This window comes from Micromys minutus (genome assembly GCF_963924665.1).
Source record: "Micromys minutus genome assembly, chromosome: 18".
In the NCBI taxonomy this organism is placed as follows: domain Eukaryota; kingdom Metazoa; phylum Chordata; class Mammalia; order Rodentia; family Muridae; genus Micromys; species Micromys minutus.
Genome location: NC_137953.1, coordinates 46,889,331 through 46,910,633, shown reverse-complemented (window position 1 = coordinate 46,910,633; position 21,303 = coordinate 46,889,331). Strand labels below are relative to the sequence as shown.

Here is a 21,303-nt window from a genome sequence, read left to right as displayed (position 1 = left end):
GGTTTATTGACATCCTAGATGCCTGAGACCACCAAGATGGATAATAAAGCAACATCAGCTTTGCTTGTATCTGATAAATACAAATATATATATGTGGAGGTCACTTAGATATTTTGAAGAAATCCCCTGAATAACGTGTGTGCTTGTGTGTGTGTGTGTGTGTGTGTGTGTGTGTGTGTGTGTGTGTGTGTGTGTGTGTCTTTGAGTGCAAGCGCGCATGCCAGTGCCAGAATTCTGAAGCTTATGAAGAAAAAAAAAATGAGGTTAATGTAGAGTACCAATTATACACAAAAAAATCATGACACTGAAGGAGAAACCCTAGCTTAAAGGTGAGTGGGTTTGCTAACTGAACACGGGAGACAGGTTAGTTTACTCATTAGTAGAAGCTGTTAGACTGCTCCATTCATCGCTTGCTTGCTTTATCTCTCTTCTTCCCTTTTTTCCTTCCTTCTTCCCTCCCTCCCTCCCTCCCTCCCTCCCTCCCTCCCTCCCTCCTTTCCTTCTTTCTTTCTTTCCTTCCTTCCTTTCTTTGTTTCTCACTAAGGCAGGTCCTTTATACATAAACTTAGCTACTCCCTCCCTGTATTGAGTATTGAGCCAAGAATCTTGCACATGGTCTGTAATTATTCTACCCTCAACCTACATCCACAACCTTATTAACATAAACCAACCTACATGTACTATCTGTAGACATCATGGCTTTTCAAATGGAAAACTGGGGCTTCCCAGGCTAGGTATGCCCTTATCCCCCAACCCCCCATGGAGAGAAGCTAGGGATGGTGGCAGTTGAATTTCATTTCAAAAAACAAAACAACCAAACAAAACCAAAACCTCACAAGCGATGGTGCTTGTAGAAACATAGCTTCCAATTACTGAAATAATATCTTGCTTTCTATATTCTAAACTCTGCAACTGAATCTCTGCGACAAAATGGTGATGGTAACTTTTTGTTAAAGAATTATTTATTTATTTTTTGTATATGTGTTTACTGGAACTACCTTCAGACACACCAGAAGAGGGCATCAGACCCTATTCAGATGGTTGTGAGCCACCATGTGGTTGCTGGGAATTGAACTCAGGACCTCTGGAAGGGTGGTCAGTGCTCTAACCACTGAGGTACCACTCCACCTTATGATGGTGGTTGTTATGACATTGCCATGTGAGCTTGGGGATTACTTCCTTCTGCTAATTATCAATTAGGAGCCATTTGAGAAGGTAGTTAAGTCCTGGTTGGCACTGCTAAATCTGCTTTAAGCCTTGTGATAGCATCAACAAACAGCAATTTTGTGCTTTGTAAAATACATGTCAGTAGCTTGAAATAAAATCCTGCTAGCAGTGTGGTATACTTCTTTAAGACAAGTAGATTCTAGGTGACTCAGGGTAGCACTTAATGGAAAACGTGACTGCTACTAGCTTCAAATCAGTTATTCCGAGGGCTGGTGTGTGTACATCTTATAGCTTTAAAACTATCTTAATAAGTTTCTTTTTAGTGTGTGTGTGTGTGTGTGTGTGTGTGTGTGTGTGTTACCTGTATATGTCTGTGGGTTACTTGTGCGTCTGGGATGCCAGAAGAGAGCATCAGATCCCCTATAACTAGAGTTGCAAAATGTTTTTAGCTCTCTCCAATTCCTCTAGAAGGAGCACCTAGCACTTTCATACACCGATCTTATGTTTTTTTTTTCTCCCCCAAATTTAGTTTTTTTTATATTTTCTTAGCAAATATATTTGAGATATTTTTGAAAATATTTATTTATAAAGCCAATTAAGATTTCTCTTTAAAAATGAAAATATTATTTTTTAAAAATTTATTTCATTTATTTTATGTATATGTGTGCTCTATCTGTATGTATACCTTCTTGCCAGAAGAGAGCATCAGATCCCATTATAGATAGTTGAGAACTGTCATGTGGTTGCTGGGAATTGAACTCAGGACCTCTGGAAGGGTAGCCACTGAACCATGTCTCCAGCTGCAAATTTGTATGTTTTAATAACCAGGATTATATCTCCGAGTATTACATAAAATAATAGTATGTCTTTTGTGGGTCTTTGACTTGGAAACAATTTAACAAATAGGATATATATACATTTTATAATCTGGGACTCTTTGAATGTAACTTCTTCCTTCTCTGTGTGTGCTCCTCTCCAAAGAAGACACTGAGTAAAAGAAAAGTTTTAGCCTCAACTAAGCTATAACCTTGAGCCATTTATTCTTCTTAGAGTTTCACTGTTGTCAGTGCTGGGTAGTTATACCATACATTGTTGAAGTGAAGGACTGGATCATGTCTTTTGCAGTAACTGTAAACACAGTGGGTAATTTAAGAGGCAGCCTTGGGAATATGTAACACTCATACAGATAAACTTGGTTTGCTTAGTCATAAAACTTCTAATTAGCTAAATATCAGTTTTTATTTTTCCCGGAAGGAGGTCCTGATGACAACTTAATTGAAGGTGGAGGAACAAAATTTGTCTGCAAACCTGGAGCCAGAAATATTACTGTCATATTCCACCCGTTACTGCGGTAAGTCAGCTCCTATGATGTACTTATCTGTGATCAATATTCCCATTATTTATGCTGATGTTCTGGGTGCCAATAGTTCAGCCAGCATTCAGTCAAGTCATTGGGACAAGGAAACTTGTTTCATTTTGTAAGGTTTCACAATGAAAGTTAGTCAATAGACCAGATAATGTCAGCCCTGCAGCTCCTTGTTCTCAGGAGGAGTAGCACACAGACACTTTGATTTGATTTTCTTTACTTTCCTCTCTAGATCTGACCATCTTGTCCTTTGCTCCTCCTGCTTTCTTGATTCTGCTTCAGTGGCAGGCAAGCCAGGACCCACTGGGAATCTCTGGCCTGCTGTCTGTGTTGCCCCTAGTCTGGCTCACATGTCCATGTGGCCTCCCTCTGCCTCTGCACCGCCATCACAGAGATGAGGCATTGCAGTGTGACTTCTGGCCCACACGCTTGTGGTATTTTCTCTGTAGTTCTTCAAAAGAAAGACAAATTACTGACCCATGGTGTGTCTTATTCATTTACACTAATGCCTCCTTTACTATCCCTTGAGAATCAGCAAATCCCTGAACAGATCTAATTTATATCAACCTAAATGATATTACGAGTAAAATATATGACTTTGTTTCTTAGAACATAATTTGACGGTGAGCAGAATAATATCTTTTGCATGTTCACTTTACAATTTTACTAGATTCTTTGGAAGAAAAGTTCATCATTGTTTCACACAGAAAAATTCTAAGTCCTAAGAACAGGTACTTTTCTGCTAAGGTTAAAGGGACAATTGTTCAGTGATCATAAACTTTACTTACAATTCATAATTTCTAGAGATCTGTGTATGACAGTGTTAAAACTATTTATAAATGTTTAGAAGGCTAACATGCTCTATTTAATACTGTGGTTCATTACATTTAGATAAGAACAAACAGTATGCATACTAGGGTGGTAACATGACGGGCTCTTACATATAAAAATCTTGCCTCCCCCCACGGCAAATACCTTAGATATTTATCTTTGGCGGGGAAAGGTCAAAAATTCAAAATACTCCTTTTTGAAAAAGGCACTGTTGCAGCCCTCCTGCTGCACAGTTGTGTGCCAGTGCTTTCTTTTCCCTGCCTCTCTCCCCATGGCTGCGCATGGCACACTCATCCATCCTCCCTACTCACCTGACTGTCTGCGGACCCTCAGTGCACTCTTTCCGTGTCTGAGATAAACTTTCTGATTACACAAGAATGAGATCTTGCAGTTTGATCCATGTTGTTACAGATGACAGAATTTCATTTCTTGTGATTTACTAGTATTCTGTTGTGTATAACTGTCACATTTCTTTTATTCAGTCATCATCTGAGTGGTACTCTGAGTGTTTCCACTTTACCTTTGCGTACGATCATGGCATGGGAATTGCTGGATCATATGCTAGATCTGTTGTTCTTAATTCTATGGGATCTTTACCCTGTTTTCCATAATGGCTGTATTAATTGAGGATACACTCATTTAGCTCATATAGTAGCCAACATTATTTTGTATACTTAAAATGGTTAATAAAGGAAATTTAATACTATATATTTTACCACAATTTATGAAAGGGAATTTGGATTTAGATACATAATATAATATTTCTTTTCTCTGCCAATAATCATTATATATTTGCTATGTTTTATGTTAAGAAATAGAAACCTTTGAATTCTTTACAAGTTGTATCTCGGAATAATATATTAACGTTCTAAAACTTTTGCTGCAAGTAAATTCACTTAAGAATCATGGGACTAAGAAGAATAAGAAAATATATGGTTTTTTGATATATATTATGTGTTACTTATTATAATGTAAAACCTCTAACAATATTTTTATATATACCATGACTTTGTTAATTAGTTTAGCACTTTTACTGTCATTTATTGTTAAGAAATGAGTAATGTACCTGAATCTTTATTGGCTGCTTCAAAATTCACTTTAAGGCTGTACTTTTCCTGCCCCATTTTGTGTTCACTTGGGAGAATTAAGCCCCCATGTATACATTTATTTGAGTATGGAGGGAGGCCAATGGAAGGTTCATGTATTGTCTAACTCACAGCTTTTTAGTCCAGCACTCCTGATGCTTTGCTTGAGAGTTGTTTTACTGTGGCAGACTCCTACTTCTCTGACCCATTCCATCTGTATTTTAATTCAGAGTTGTAAGTTATTGTTGTCAAGAACTGAAGGTTTATCGCATGATATAATTCATCATGATTTTTTTTCTTTGTATAATGTAAGTAACAAGACTATTATGTGGCCTTTAGGTGAATTAATTCTTTATAATCATGTGACAGTTTCAGGCTTTATGTTAGCCCTTGGCACAATTTTAAATCTTGCTCCTTAAAGACACTATTGAATGTGAGTTAAAATCTAATAAGAGGCTTATAAAACTTCAAGTGGCTAAGGCTTTCAGTACTTTTTAATTTTAGTTATTATTTTTTACTCTTTTCTAAGTGTCCATTATGTCTTCTTTAAGTTTATGAATTAACTTTTGTAATTAGGAGTATTAATCTGTATATAAATAGTATATTTTCACACATTGATTTCTGGCATGAGTTAACTTTTTACTAATAGTTTTGTTAATAGACTATTCCAGCATTAATAAGACTATTCTTACTCCAGAAAGGAGAGACCGACAAAATAGAAGATTGGAATGATGTCAGAGGATAGGAGACTTAATTTAAAATGAAAACTCTAACAGGGTGCATTGGCTCCTTTCCTTTCTTTTTTATCACCATGTATTTACTGGGTTCTTCATTGGTGTAAGGCGTAAGGAACACGATGAGGCCACGTTCTCTGTGAGGTGCTTGCTGGGAACTTGCCAGGAGGCCGAAGTTACCAGGTTTGGATGCAGCAGGTATTGAGGAGGACATGAATCAGTGGAATCTTTTATACCTGTCAGGAAAGATAAATAGGCAGGGTCTCTCATGAACCAGTTTGACAGTTCATTAGTCATCGCCTTCCTCCTGCATTCTGGAAAGGATTTCTACTTTGACCAAATAATTGTATTCCTGACTCATCCCAAACTTTTTCTAAGTGATTATGACAGTGTTTCTTGTTTATATCTTAAATCATGATTATGAGGTTCAGAAGTAACTTTCCTCACAGTGACACTTATCATGAATTACTTAGTGACAACTAATATTCGTGCTAAGCTTCCTTGTGACTTCTTACTGAGCTCTGCTACCAACCTCACTCTGTCTAACATCACTCTGTGTTCCTCAGACTTTGCATGTGGCTTGTACACTGCACTCGTGAAGACAGCACCGCGGTAACTTTCCCTTACCTGGCAGCACTGGCAGCACACTTCTTAGTGCCTACAGGGTCTCTTTTGGAAACTGAGCTGCCCTCCTGAGAACACAGCAGAGTTGAGATTTCTAGAAGTCATTTGTCCTTCCCTCCCAGAAAATGATTCCACAAGCTCTTCCCTTCGGTAAAGCCACAGTCTTATTTTCCTGCTCTCAAAACCATGACGGCCTCGTCTCTAGGAAACCAGAGGCAAATGTACTGGCTCCCACTTTTCACCCCACTAACTCTGCTGGCCCTTTTATGTTTATTTAATATTGTCCTTACTAGTTACTTTTGATCAGTCTTTCATCTTAAAAAGTTGGGGTATAGAATCTTGCTTACTTTACTCTTAGCCTATGAGGATGTGAGCAGTTCCACCCCACTGACAGCTTGCACTGAGAAGAGGCTATCTCATCTGCTTCTCTGCCTATTGATCTAAATGAGAAAAGCATACAGAAACAAAATTTCTGTTTGCTAGATTACTGAGCATTTTAATTTTCTTTATATATTAGCAGAGAATTGATGAGTTCACGTGTTGATTTCTGCACTTTAATTTTTATGACGGTGACTGAGAAATGTCTTTATATTTTAGGATGCCAAAGTCCTTAGACATTTAAAAATTAAAAAATCAAATGTCAAATGAATTTTACAGTGTTAATTCTTCTGCTGGTGCCTTTTAGAGAATCTGGGTTGAGAAGGTCTTTGTGAGAGCATGTCTCTCAATTGGGCCTGATGATGCAGTAAGGGAAGCTGCCCTGAATATTTGAGAAAAGAAGCCTGGGCTAGGAGGACTGCAAGTGAAAGGAGAAGGGTGACTGCGTTCCAGGGACCACAGTGGACTTGATGGGGGCCAGGATGTGTTCCTCAGTAGTCTCTAATGCAGGATGTGAAGTAGGAACTTGTGCTCAACACGGTTAGAAAAGAAATGGCTTCTTTTGCCTGAGGAATGATGTCATTATATAGAGACTTGCTTCAGAAATATAGGGCCAGGTGAGTGGTACACGTCTGTAATTCCAGCACTCATGAATCAGATGTGGATATCTTGAGTTTGAGACCTGAGCAACTAGGGTCACACAGAGAAACCCTGTTTCGTGTGTGTGTGTGTGTGTGTGTGTGTGTGTGTGTGTGTGTGTGTGTGTGTGTGTGTGTGTGTGTGTATTTGAACTACATTTGGGATTTTCAAAATCTTGGAAAATCCAGAGAAAACCTAATAATACTGGCATTCAAGAAACATATAAGGATTTTTATTAGATTTGAAGTACAGAAGAACTTTAGTTAAGGACTAGCTCAGTATAGCTTAGTGTATTTGCTTGGTATGGGTTAGTATAATTTACTGTAACAAAAATGGTATGTGCCTCAAAGCAATGCTGTATCTAGAAGTAGAATGTTTACTTTGATGGTATTCTTTAGTGATAATTGACAAATGTTATGTGGTGAAAATCAGGATACCATGAAGTGTTCATCCACCTGTTATTTCTGATATACTGCCCTTCAAAAACATACTTAATAAAGTTTTCTTTGTTTTATTGAAGCAGTGAATGTACTGGCAGGCTTCATTATAAAAGTTATGGTTTAATTTTGGTTTTTATAGCAGCATTTGCTTGCTTATCTTTCCAAATTTAGGGAATAACTAACTACAGAAGAATGAATTCATTGGCAAATTACATGTTAGTCTCAATCAAGTCTAACATAAAGGATCTGTCCTGGAAAATATGTCTAAGATTATACAACCTTTCTATATAAAGCTTGCTTTAAAAAAATCTTTGTTACTTAACTTCTGTTGGATTTTCCCCCCTATAACCAGAAAGTGTGTAATAGCGTCTTCATCATTTCTTAATCTTGGGAAAGTGGGTATCTGTGTGTTCATGTGGTTTGCTTTAAAAGGAAGATGTAGTTTGAATATTTAGAATAAACATGAATGTCTCTAATTTGAATAATTATTCTATATTTTTGCCAACATGTTTATCTTTGAGAAATGTAGAAATGTTATTTCCGCTATGGTAGTTTGATGTGTGCAATGATATTTGGAAGTGTGTTATTCTGAGCATTTAAAGTATGTGGTATCTTTATGTAGATAGAAACTTGTTCTTAATGAGCTAAACCTTATGTGGACATGTTAAAACATGCAGTGATTTCTGATAATGTATTTATTCGAAAATCCAGCAGAATGGCTCAGAAGCACCTAAAGAAATATTCGACATCCTTAGTCATCAGGTAGATACAAATCAAAACAACCCTGAGATTCTACCTCATGCCAGTTAGAATGGCTAAGATCAAAAACTCAGGTGACAGCAGGTGCTGACAAGAATTCAGAGAAAGAGAAACACCCCTCCACTGTTGGTGGGGTTGCAAGCTGGTAGAACCACTCTGGAAATCAGTCTGGCAGTTCCTCAGAAAATATGACATAGTTCTACCTGAGGACCCAGCTATACCACTCCTGGGAATATATACCCAAAAACTGCTCCAGCATATAATAAGAACACATGCTCCACCATGTTCATAGCAGCCTTATTTATAATAGCCAGAAGCTGGAAAGAACCCAGATGTCCTTCAACAGAGGTTTGGATGCAGAAATTGTGGTACATTACACAATGGATTGCACAGCTATTGGGTCTGTAGCTGTAGCTCAGACACAGGGTACTTGTCTCAAGTCTGCAGTGGTGTACCTCTTTTTGTATGTTATTTTGGTTTTTATTGTTCCTTGTTGTTTACATCAAACATGTCAGCAGTAGTGATTGCCATTGGCAGGACAAGAACTTCTGACAGTCTTCTGGACTCTTAGCATTAATGGCATTAATTGTCTTCTTGTCTGCATTGGAGTAAGAGGGATACTCAGGCCATGCTGAGATCTGCAGTGTTACTAGAAACCAACCCTGTCTTCATTGTAATACTTAGTCTTACTCCCTTTGTCCTGTACCCTTTCCTCTTTTTGTTTGCTCTTTTTCTGTTTCATTTTTTTCTCTTAAAACTTTATTTTAAAAAAAGAGGGATACATGTACAGATTTTTTAAGGCATTTTGGTATAACACTATATGAATATATTTTTGTCAGTACTTAATTCTTTTAGAGGTTTGATAGCATGCATTGAAATCCCACTAGTTACCATAGCATAAAATACATGTAGGACAAAATGTAACATGGAAACAGTTTTCTTGGTGTGTATAGATTAAGCATAATGATCTTTGAATACCAAAAATTGCCACAAGGCTATATTCTTAGCTCTTGGATTATTAATGATTTAAGGTCCTGGTGTACCACACTCTGAGAGGGTGCTATACACTTACTTATTTTTTCCTAAGAAGGACTGAGATTTTCACTTTTTGGCCTTTGTTTTTCTTGAGCTTCATATGGCTTGTAAGTTGTTTCTGGGGTGTTCAGAACTTTCTAGGGTTAGTATCCAGTTATCACTGACTGCATATTATGTCTGTTCTTTGTGACTGGGTTATCTCACTCAGGATGATATTCTCTAGATGCATCCATTTTCTTAAGAATTTCATAAAGTCACTGTTTCTAATAGCTGAGTAGTATTCATTTTTTATAATAACATATTCATGTGACTTTCCTTTTGCTGTGACTCCTGAGACATAGAATCTACAACTCACTACACTAAATCACCACTGTGCTGTTGAGATTTTCTATGTGCCAATTCCATGTCTATCCACTAATCCTACTGATAGCTTCCATACAAAAGTCAGCAGTAAAACTTTTCAGTGCAAAAATTTACATAGTTTTTGTTCTGCTTTTTATGTATTCTGAACACACATTTGTCTCTTGGACTGTAATAGCCAAAATATGCCTGCTCAGCATCAATGAAGTATGTTTATGTCAAGCTTTGGCCCCATTTATATCTGATTTAGAAATACAAATTCATAATGTAATTTATAATCAGTAATGCCTAGAGAAAATACACTTTCTTCCTTTAAAAACATATTTCTAAGGTGTAGCAATGCATAGTCTCTCTTCAGTTTGGAGGATTTTACCATCCCTGTTCCCATCAGCTCTCTTCTCTTCCTCTTTTCCTCCTTTCCTCTGTCCTCCCCCATCCCTTTCTTTCTCTCTTTCTCATTTAGTTATTTCTACTTTGCTTACTTTTTAAATTAGGGTTCCTGTATACTACTAAAACCCTTTGATAACTTCAGCTTTTAAATTTTCAAGTTTTCAAGAAGAATAATATTTGAATATTTTGTCATTGTGAATATACTTATTCAGAACTAAGAATTAACCTTTTCAAAGAAAGATAATTGGTAATATTAAACCAAGATTATCCAGCAAACATGGGCAAATAATCTAGTTTTGGGGGAAACATGAAATTCAGTCCAATGGCGAGGGAACGCACTTGGAAAGGGGGACCAGCCATTTAGAGGGAACATCACAAAAGAGGAAGCAGGCAGGCTTCTTGCAGGCTGATACAGGTCATAGTGAGTAGGTAATACATAGCAAGGTAAACAGTAGGGAATAGAAAACTATTTTGAATAGAACAAAAATGTGAATTACATACTGGCAGTTAGAACAGCTTTAAAGGTGGGGATGAATTGTGATATTAAAAGCTTTTTTTAAGGATAAATTTGGAATCTTGCCTTTTAATTATGCATATTTAAGAAAACACAATTTATTGTCTTTCTAGTGTAGTGAAGTGGTTTTCTCTGCTTGTTGTAGCAGTTTGTCCATGTTACATTGTAGCCTGTCCAGGGTCCCCCTGTGGCCTCTCTTGGTGTCCCCAGTGTTACTATGCTGCAGTGCCTTCCCAGCCATCTACAGATCTCTGGCTGTTTGCATCTGGGAAGCCATTTATTGACTCCTTTTAAATTTTATTTTTCCCTTGTGTGTCAGTGTGAAGTACGATTGGAAAATGTTAGAGGGTAAGAATAAAAGTTAGAATGGCAGAGAAAAGTGTAAGAAAAACAGCCTGGCTTCTATTTCCCAGAGTGCAATTAGAAATGAGAAACCTGCTGGACAGGTTAGACAGAGGGTCCTTAATATCCAAACATGCATCCCAGTGAGTTCACACTTTTTCTCATTTCAACCCTTTAGGAAAATTTAGAGGATGATTTCTTGAAATACAAAGGATTGATTGATATGTTCCTCTGAGCTGCTATTCCCTCTTCTATGTGTTAGTTTATTACATTTTCATTTGGACATGGTTTGATTAATGTGTAAATGCCTCCCTTCCACATCTTACCTGAGACAGAATATTTTTTTGTAACCCATGGTGTCCTCAATTTGAGTCTTGCTTTACCAATGTCCTAAACGTGGCTCTTAAAGACCATGTACCACCACTCCTGGCTGACATGTTGATTTTCAAGGCTCAACTCTGACTTTGAATGGGAGTTGACTATACTTTACAATGAAATGGATCTGAAGACCTGAGAGAGAGAGAGAGAGAGAGAGAGAGAGAGAGAGAGAGAGAGAGAGAGAGAGAGAGAGAGAGAGAGAGAGAGAGAGAGAGGGAGGGAGAGAGAGAGAGTGTTTGTGTGTGAGAAACATCACACACCACATATAAACTGTTTTACATATATGTCCTTTCATTCATTTCTTGGTTCTAGCACTCCTGCTAATCTTTATTTAGAAGTTCCTGTTTGTGAGGTACCTTCTGTGGAGCTTCAGGGATCTTCTTTCTTAGAGTATTGTGGTGATTTGACTACAAAAGGAACTCCATAGCAAGGAAGGCCAACTTTTATCGATGCTGAATTCTTTTTCACCTTTATTTGCCACAAATACCTTTTTACTACTTTGTAAACAGACTCTTTTCTACCTTATTTAGGCTTGACCCTTACCTCTGGTAAGATCTATATTAAAAGAAAACCAAATAAAATATAGCCTGTTTTTGTTAAGTACAAAGCTGTCTGCCTGGAAGACTCTTGCTCCTAATGCCTCATGTATCAGTGTAACTGCTTCTTTCTGGTTCTGTGGCTTGGATTCCCCTCTACTTTTGACAGTACTTTAATCCCACAGCTCTGGACTACTTCCATTACGTCAAATCTGAACTTTCTTATCCAGCTTCGTCAGCTGTGTGAGGGCTCATGCTGCCCCTCTGCTTCTTCCTGACCTCATATTTTCTGCCCTCCCACTCTGCGTTATTTGGGGTAAGACATCATACCTGGTGCTCACCTTGTACATAGAACTTTCATTCTATACTCTGTCTAGACCCACAAGCCATTTCTTTTTCTTGGCCTCTCATGCCATGATCTGCCCACTCATAACCTTCTAACTCATTTCTCTGTGTGATTGAAACTTTGTCCTTCAGGAATCAGCTTGCACATCGCCTGTTCTCCCTGTGGTTTTCAGCTTACCATCATCTTCACAAGGTGTGGGCTGGTCAATGTAGATATTACCTTGTTGACCATATTTGATTATAGCCCTTATATTGTGTCTTGAGGTGGTTCAAGACAAAACAGATTGTATTTTAATGGGACATTCTCACTACCGCTGGAAACATTAGAATATGAGGTTGACCTTCTCATTAAAAGAAAGTGAGGACACATGTAATTTCTGGTGATATTGGAAAGAAGGCAGAATAGTGATGAAAATAGAGTTGTGTTACATTCAGATTTGAAGTTGGAAGTCAGGCAGGGAGAAGGGGAATCAGCGTAGAACCTGTGTAAAAATTGTGTAAGCCAGATGAGCTACTGAGAGTCATGACTGACATGCAGATGATATCAAGATTAGTGAGGTGTTGTATTTTATCAGGGCAGAACAGATGATTCCAAAGACACGAAACCAGATCATTTTGTTACATCTCGGGGAGAAGGAAGGAGCAAGCAGATCAGACAGGTCCCAGAGCATGTCCAGCTCGAAGCTTTTCTTGCAGAAGACTGGCTCTGTTGAGGGATCTGATAGAAATCACAGGGCACTGTACCACATGTGTGGCCTTCAGTGCTGAAACAGTGCAGTAGCTGCTTTTCCTGTCCCTACCGACAATCCAGCATGAGGAGTGATGGCTTATCTGGACTCCTACTCTGAGAGTATAGTCCATTATGGAGGGGCGGCCCTGGTAGCAGGAGTTTGAAACAGTTGGAAGGGAAGTATATGCTAGAGTTTAGATCACTTCTTCCTCTGTATTCAGTATAGGACCCCAACTTTATTGTTGTTGTTGTTGTTGTTCAATGTGTAAACCCTAAGTAAGATCATCTGTCTTCCATCTCAGTTGAACTAACATTGAAAGTTGCTCATAGATGTGCCCAGATGTTGATCTAATCTAGACAGTATTTCCCAGAAGTGCCCTGAGTCTTGTTTTCTATGTGACTCTCTGTGCTGTTAGTTGGCTCTCAGTATTAATCTCCACAGGTAGACAGGTATATTTCTATCAGCATAAACTATGCATTTAACATATATATATTAAATGATGATTAACATACAACAGATCAAATTTTGCTTAAATATGTAACTTTAAAAGGTATGAAATAATTCATAAGTACCATTTATACTTGGTAATAACTACAGGATAATAACCTGTGTTTCCTGTTATTCTTTCTCCCATCCTGCTACTACTCTTCTCTTTGATTGTAGGGACCTTACACATGTTAGACAAGATGTCTATACTGAGCCACATCCCTGCTCCTCTTTGATATACATTCTTACATTTTTATCATGCAAAAGACACATATTTATTTAGAATTAACAAAGACAAAGAGGGAAGCTTATTTCTAAGGCCATGATTTTCTAGTCCATGAACAAAAGTAACCGTACTCAATAAATTATTTATAACATCAAAGACCAGCTAATATTTTAATAGCAGTTTACATATTACATCCAAGGACATTACAATGTTTTGTTATTCTAACATAAAAGTCTTAAGATGTAGTATGGAAAAGTTGTATAATGGATGAGGCTTCAGTGCAAACTTGGTATTGGGGACAGTTTTGGAGCCTGGACACCAGTCAGTTTTGATTGGATTTTAAAAAGTATTCTTTTTGTCATGTGGAGTTTGCAGTTTCAGCCATTAAGGGTTCAGGTTTCTGGGCCCTCCTCCACTTGGGAGCTTCTGTTACATCTAAGTTCTTGTTTTTTTTTGTTTTTTTTTGTTTTTTTTTTTTTTTTTTTAATATAGTGAAGGAAAAGTCATATCAAAGGCAAAAACATAGAGGGTTGTCTTTAATATTAATTTTTCATTGCACTTCCTCCAGTTCATGGAAGCCCGCTTTCTACTGGTGCTCTTAAGTGGTGCTCGGTGTCCACTCTGTTCCATGCTTGCTGTCTCTCTCCTCTACCTGGGACATCTGTGTGCCCTTTAGCAGCATCTGCTCCGAGAACTTTCTGATACCCTTTTCCTCTTTTCACCTCTTCCTTTCCCTGCTCGCTGTGTCCTTGAAAGGCCTAACCAGGCAGTCTGTGCCGCTGCGTGTTCTCCTGTTCCTCGCTCAGGAAGCAGGACTCAGAGTCAGTATGTGTCATAGCTAGATCTTTGATAGTGTGAGACAGTAGTTTCTCAATAAATACTTGGGGAAGGGGAATGAATTTTGGTATTTTCCACATGTGATTTTTTTCCGGAAGAGAAATACAGTAATTTTCTCTGTCTTAACCACAATAAGATGTATGTAGACATGTATTTTCTGGGGCCCACACAAGTCATGGGTCATGAAACTTCCTATGTTTCTCTCTGGCCATTGCCTTCTAAAACACATTTGCTTCCAGATCTCTTCTTGCAGTAGCTTTTGATACTCTAATAGATAAACAGCAAGCGCACAGTTCTGATTTTGCTTTCTGTGGAGTTATTCAAGGAAAACAGATTCTCACTCAGGTCTTCGTAATAAATCTGAGGGTGAGACAGAGGCAGCGAGTCACTTCTGCTGTCGTCCTTCTTTATGTTTGCTGACAGGCTGCCGGCATTTGATTTAAGATGATAGCATGTAAACTCCTTAAGGAAGACTGTTAATTTCCCATGACAGCTTATGAAGCCTCCCCTCCCCTTCTTTCCCCACACCCAGGCACACATATCAGAGGAACTCCTTCTTGCGACATTTGTTTTACTTCGTCTGTCAGAAAAAGTGCCATAGCAAGTCAGTCAGGATTCACGTTTGCAAACATACTTCCTCCTTATTGAACATCACAAAGGCTGTCAGAATTTCATTCCCCTATATGTTCTCCTCCTGAAGATGAAATCTCATAGACATTAATGGTGATGGGATTTTGTTACAGCCTTTGGAGCTTCAGTTTTGGGCATAGTTTGCATTTGGAAGAAGGCTTTTCTGGCCACTTTGAAATCTTCCCACAATGGTCTTCATAATGTTAGTTATTATCTGGTATTCTTTGTTTGTTGTTCCTGCCTTCTCTGAAAAGGTGAAGTAAAAGCTTTTCCAAGTAGCACTGATATTAGTGAGATGTCTTCTCCCCATTTCCTTCCAGTCCTCAAGATTGTTTTTACTAACACACTTCCACTCTGTGCTCAGTGGGACTTGTGTGAAATATATTTTATGCCATTTATATTTCACATGCTCTTTTATGTGGTGGATGATGAATAACCACCAAGAGTGAGACCAGTTATACTTTCATATGTAATTAATAATCATAGCTCTGAAGAAGTTTGCGTTTGGTTGGAGCATAGCCAGTGGTATGTCCTCTGCAGAGAGAAGAAACGAAAAATAGATGCATTTATAATGCAATCAGCACACTGCTCTATAATTTATGTATATTAGCATATCCTAAGAGACCTGATGTTTTAATGTCTTTAAGATAGCACAAAGTCTCTCCCAAACAAACAAGATGGAATTACTGGAGGGGGCACATTAAGACAGCAGGCATGGTCCTTAATGGCTCACCAATGCATATAGTCATTACCATAGCAAACTCCAGAAAACCATCACCAAAACCACAAGGAGTCAGGTTATTTATGAATCCTGGTGATTCTGTGTATGTTGCTCACATCCAATTTATCATATGTTTGAAACCATGCAAACATTGAGTCTTTCTTGAGGCTGAATATACTAATGAGTATACTGAATATACTAATGTTGATTCCTTGTTATATAGAAGAAAATAAGTAACACTTTGGAATTTATATTGCCCATAAAATAATTGGTAGTCTTCAAGCCCTGTGTACCTAGGATAACATGGGCTTACTCACCAAGTATTAATAACCTGGGGCTCACTTTCATAATTTTTTTTGTGTTCTTCACCATTCAACACCCCAAATGAAGAGGAATCTCAGGATCCTGTCCTTGCCGATGATAGAACAGACTGTTCTCCTTTACTAGAGAATATCACTGTATTGTGGCATTTTGGAAGTAGCTCACAAATACAGTTCTTCTGCTGGGTTAGAATAAACGGTATTTCAACTAGACAACTAGGATGAGAATATATCACTCTGTCTGAGTCTCAGCGACACCACAGTCCAGGAGAAAGAAGGCCCTGTCTGCGGTTCTCGTGTTTTTAGGACTCCATGTGTACATTGTCTGCCTCTTAATTTGTACAGGATCACCAACCCACTCATGACCCTCAGGGCTGTGGGCCTCAACATGGTCTGAAGTGGCTATGCATGCTACTCGTGTCAGGATGTCCCCCTGGATGTTACAACCTGAGGACATCACCAAGGTGTCAGACAGATTCACAGGCTACATACATTCATGCGCATCTCAGGCTTCATTTGGCCTAGGGCAGCAGTGGAGACCACAGATACAATGGCCTTCTGTGGTTCATTCAGGAGGTTTAATCCAAAAGCAAATATTCTTTATTTTGGGCCTCTATCACTGCCTCTAGCCACGGGCATCCTGCAGTCTGGCAGCGGGTTAAGGGTCTGAGTCTGCGTAAGCTCCAGGCTGCTGCACACCGTACCACAGACCCCACTGGGGAATGACAGCGTGGTGAGCTCAGCCCCTCTCCCCTGTGTCCATGCCCACCTCCACTTCTGCCTTCCTCCCTAGCACACACACTGCTTCGTTCCTTCTTTTCTACCTCTCCATCACATGCTGGTTCCCTCTAGTGTGCGACAGAGCTTCGGTGTTTGCATTTAGAGTAGATACTTTATTCTTTACTCTCTGATAATCCTGGCAGCTCATCAGTCAGCTTTTTCCTCCTAAGACCAATTACACAATACAAAAATCATTTTCTATGTGTTTTCCTGTTACTCATGAAAATGCCCTGTGTCTAGATCGCCCTTTATTTGTGAAATTGTACTTCAGAAGTGCTTTTCTTAAAGGATACCAGAGTGCTGTGCACTGTTTGCACCATTATACACTTGTGTACCAGCACCACAAGGTATTTATATTCTAGACCTTCCAATGCTCTTTGGCAGATTAGCATCGTGAGTGTCTTCTCTATTCTCTCTGGGTCTTCACTCAGCACACACCCCCTCCTTGTAAGTTCTCCAGTGTTCAGCAAATACTTTTGCCTTTCTAGCTACACTGTCTCTGACTTTCTTTCCTTTCTGGCAGACGAGAGAAAGTAAGCCTGGCTTTATAAACCCTTTTCTGAGTCGATGCTTCCCAAACAACTTCGTTCTTCTCAACTGCTCAGTGAAAGTGAATGAGTAGAAAATAGAAACCTGAAAACTTCTGTTTGTCCACAGCTGTTGTTCTACTAACATGAAGTAAGGACAGAGCCCTGGACAGTAGACCTCACAGCTTGACAAATTCAAGCTCTTTCAGTCCAGACCGATTAGACCAGGGGAAGTCTAAAGAATTAAAACCTCAGATGGGAAGCCTGAACTGCAGAGCTCCTCTCACCGAGCACTGGGGAGGTGGGGGCAGAGGGCTGAGGCCAGGGTGACTCTCAGATGTGGTGCCGCCAAGGCCAGCCTAGGACACATGAGACACTCTCAGACAACAAGCCACAGTGGCAACAGAGCGTTGGAGAAATAGATAGTATGGAAAGAAATGGATCCCGCAGTGACATGTATTATTCCTCTACTGGATTTAATAGAATAGTTTGTAATGAGCAGTTTCCCTTAGGAATGTTGTGTAGAGACACTGCATATTCCGCCATTGCATTGCTGGTTGTAGATGTTTACAAACAAATAAGTGGATGCAGTTCATGAAACTACTGTGCAAGAGAATATGTGCACAACATGAGGGGCTCATAGCCCCAAATTAGCCCAAGTGCCCAGCATTCTGTGAGCTGACAGACTTAGGAATCCCACCAGTCTTAGCTTTAATTCCAGTACTGCTCACTAGGTTTCTCCAAGACTACGTTTCTTCATCTGCACAATAGGAATAATGTTCATATTTTTATGTTGGCATGAAAATCTGAGCCAACAGTCGGTCTCAAGACCCGAAAAACTTTATGAATTATACTTACACAGGTTCTAGAACCAAAAGTAAGTGGAAATGGATGTGGGTGTGTGTGCGCGCACGTGCATGTGTATATGAGAGAGGGGGGGAGTGGGAGAGAGAGACTTGTAGGGCCTACTCATTTAGGCTTTGCTTATGAATAGGCAAAGGGAAGGGCAGGGGTGGGAAACTCTTCCTGTCCCCTTACTGCTGGGCTTGTCCCTTCTTTCCTCACCCTGTTTCCTCAGGCTCCTTCTTAGAAGCATAGTAGGATGTATTGCTCTGACAAGAGGCTTGAGAAAATATAGAAAAGCTGCTTGTATGCTAATCCCTGAAGGCTGAATTTCAAGTCTTTGTTACAAGGAAATAATTGGAGAATTTTTTTGTGATATGCACAGAACATACAACTTTCTTTTGGTGGGGGGAAGAAATTAGGAAAATTAGATATTGTGGGAAAACCCAGAATGTATCACATCTTTAGATTATGTCTAATATGTAATTTGAGTAATGTGAATTTTTTGAGTTCTAGAATGCTAACAATATATAGTAACACTTTCAAGTAAAGAAAACTATCTAGTAGAATGATAAATGTCTTTTATTAATTAAAATAATAGTGTATACAAAATAGCAGAATACTGATGAAATTACCCATTATTGATTCATTAAATGTTAATTAATACAAAACAATAATGTTAAAGAAGTTATTGTAAGTGAGTATAGCAGCCAACCCCTATAGAATTAAAATAGGGAAGGAAACAAAACAAAGCAAAACAGCTACTTGTTCAGTCTCAGACAACCAATAATCTTTCCAAAATAATACAACTGAACTTATTGAGTGAGGCCTGACTTGATCTAAAGAAGCACCAATTAAAAAAAAAAAAAGAAGTAAAACAAATGCTTAGAACGTGACTTGTTAAGTGTGTGCTCCTGTACACTCATAAAAGCCACAGGCACACACGTGATTCTAATGCTAAGGGGCAGAGGCAGGCTGGTGTCTGTACCTCACTGGCCAGTCAATGTAGCTGAACCAGTGTTCTCTATGTGTAGTGAAAGAGTCTGTCACAAACAAATGGATCAACAGTGAGAGAAGACGCCTAGTCTTGACCTCTGGTCTTTGTATGCCTTTGCATACACACTAAGTGAACTCTTTTATACACCACATGTAAGTTTTATTCTGTAGCTTTGTAGCAATTCCATTAAAGTTTTATATGGCCATGTGAATTTTCTTCTTGGTGGTCAGGTTTAAGAAATAAGTCATGACTTGAAATAAGAATTAAAAGAATATTTCAGGTACCAAAAGCCAATTCAGGTGCAGCTCATTCAGGCAATGTAGCCCACGCTGTGAGGACGTGCAGATCGCCAGGGAGACCATGGGAAGTGGATGGGCTCTCCTGTCTTTTGGTTTCAGTCTCCTAAGGTAAAATGGCATTTTCCCTGAGAAGTGAGAAAGTTATCCTACGGCCTAGAGGTAGTTACTGATCCCGTTTGGTTTCTTATTAGTTTAATGATAATGAGTTACAAAGGAAATTTGTGGGTAACATTTTTCCTGGTTGTAATTAATGCACAGCCCAAGCAGAAACTGACATTCTAAACTATTGAAAACAATAAAATCCTAATAACAAAATCTCAGTAAATCCTTAGAGTCTGTTTCTGGCATAGAAAATTAGAAACTAGAACAACATCTTAACACAGAATGTTACTTTAAACAAGGGCGTTAAAGTGGCCAGAGGTTCAGTATTAGTAAATCTAATCTGTTGACACACATAACTGCGTATGCATGGTAGTATACTAAAGGGGATCATTATAGTCACGGAATAAATTGCAATTATGAGCAGATATAATCTCCAGTACTTTCAAAATTTGCTCTAAGTTTCTGCTAGTAAGACATTATTGTGGATTTGGCCTGGACTACACATGTCCTCACCACAGAGAGATAATCAACCTGGTTATTGAGGCTCTGAGGAAAAAAATTTAGAACCCACAGATTGAGACAGTCTATCTGCATATATGATTTTTCCTTTAATTTGCAGCTAACCTGGAACTTATGGGCCTCCTACCTTGCTAGGACTAACATGTGCAACCACATTTGGCTCTTTCTGCATATTTTAGTGTTCTACATCAATTTGGGCTGTTAGAATAAATCCAGTCATGATTTTCAGTCTTAGAAAATTTCATATGATAAGAAGCACACAGAACTGGCCTCCTGTGAACTCCAGGGGGACCTTGTATTGTGAAAAGACTTAGTTTGCTGGCTTATTTTCTTGTTGACTTACACAGCAAATATTTACTGAGCACCCATCAAATACTAGACTCTGTGCTAGCCAGAGAGAATCAAACAGACATGAGTTACACTTCAGGCTCTCAGTGCTAACAGAGTAACAGGGCAAAGCAGTTGTGAAGAAGCCAGCAACCCCCACAAAGAACAGGAGAATAGAGTTGCCTAATGCAGCCCTTCAGAGAATTCCTTCTATAGCAAGAGTCTCCTAGGCTGAGATTGGGGAGACCCATACTTAGGGATGAGGGAAATCCATTTGTAGATACATGATAAAAGAGAGGCAGAGCAAAAGGGGCAAATCATATGTATCTGGGGGCACTGAGACTCTGAGGTACAACAGCTTTGTCAGTGTGGACACATTTGTGCCATTAGTTTTTATTTTTCCTTTCCCATACTTGGGAGGTGGATGTGTTTGTGAATCACATGAATGGCTTCTGTGTCCATGGATTGGTAGGGCCTTTGGGAATCCCGTGAGGTTAACAGGTTAAGTGTGCTGTGCCCAGATAACGAGTCAGACCACTGTGTTTAGCTGCCCGTACTGAGCTTTCTGCTCTTCCATGCTGCTCGCTGGCTCGTTTCCCAACCTGCAAAGGTCTGTTACCATTACCCTTGGAGTATAACCTGCCTATATCCTGCTTGAACCAAAATCCTGAGACTTTATAACTTTGGTTAGTAAGACACCCTATAAACATTTTAGAAGTTTTAGACAGCATAGAAGTGTAGACCCATGAGGCTGCATGCAGGATCATCCTGAGATGTTTCCTAGGACTGAAACCAGAAACAAACACAGGTTGGTCCAAAAGGCACCTTTCTAGTCAGGAAGTCGCATGCATTAAGGTAGAAATCATGTAATTATCCTTAAATGTAGGCTATGTGGAGAGATGATAGCAGTGAAAATTTGGCAAAATAAAATTACATAGGAAAGGAAGGATAGGTTAGCTTATTTTCAGAGAAAATAGCTTATTTTAAGAGAAAAATAGAATAAAGTGTGTAACCATCTTTGATAGTGACAATGTG

The 21,303-nt window shown here is 38.9% G+C and overlaps 1 protein-coding gene across 1 annotated transcript in view; it reads left to right on the top strand.

Annotated features, from left to right (window-relative positions):
* The window catches only part of EXOC4 (exocyst complex component 4), a 715,182-nt gene that overhangs the window by 322,386 nt on the left and 371,493 nt on the right, over positions 1-21,303 (top strand). The window contains exon 10 of the mRNA XM_080931809.1: positions 2,422-2,518. Coding sequence (XP_080787935.1) covers positions 2,422-2,518 — 97 coding nt within the window. The remainder of the gene's footprint in view (positions 1-2,421; positions 2,519-21,303) is intronic.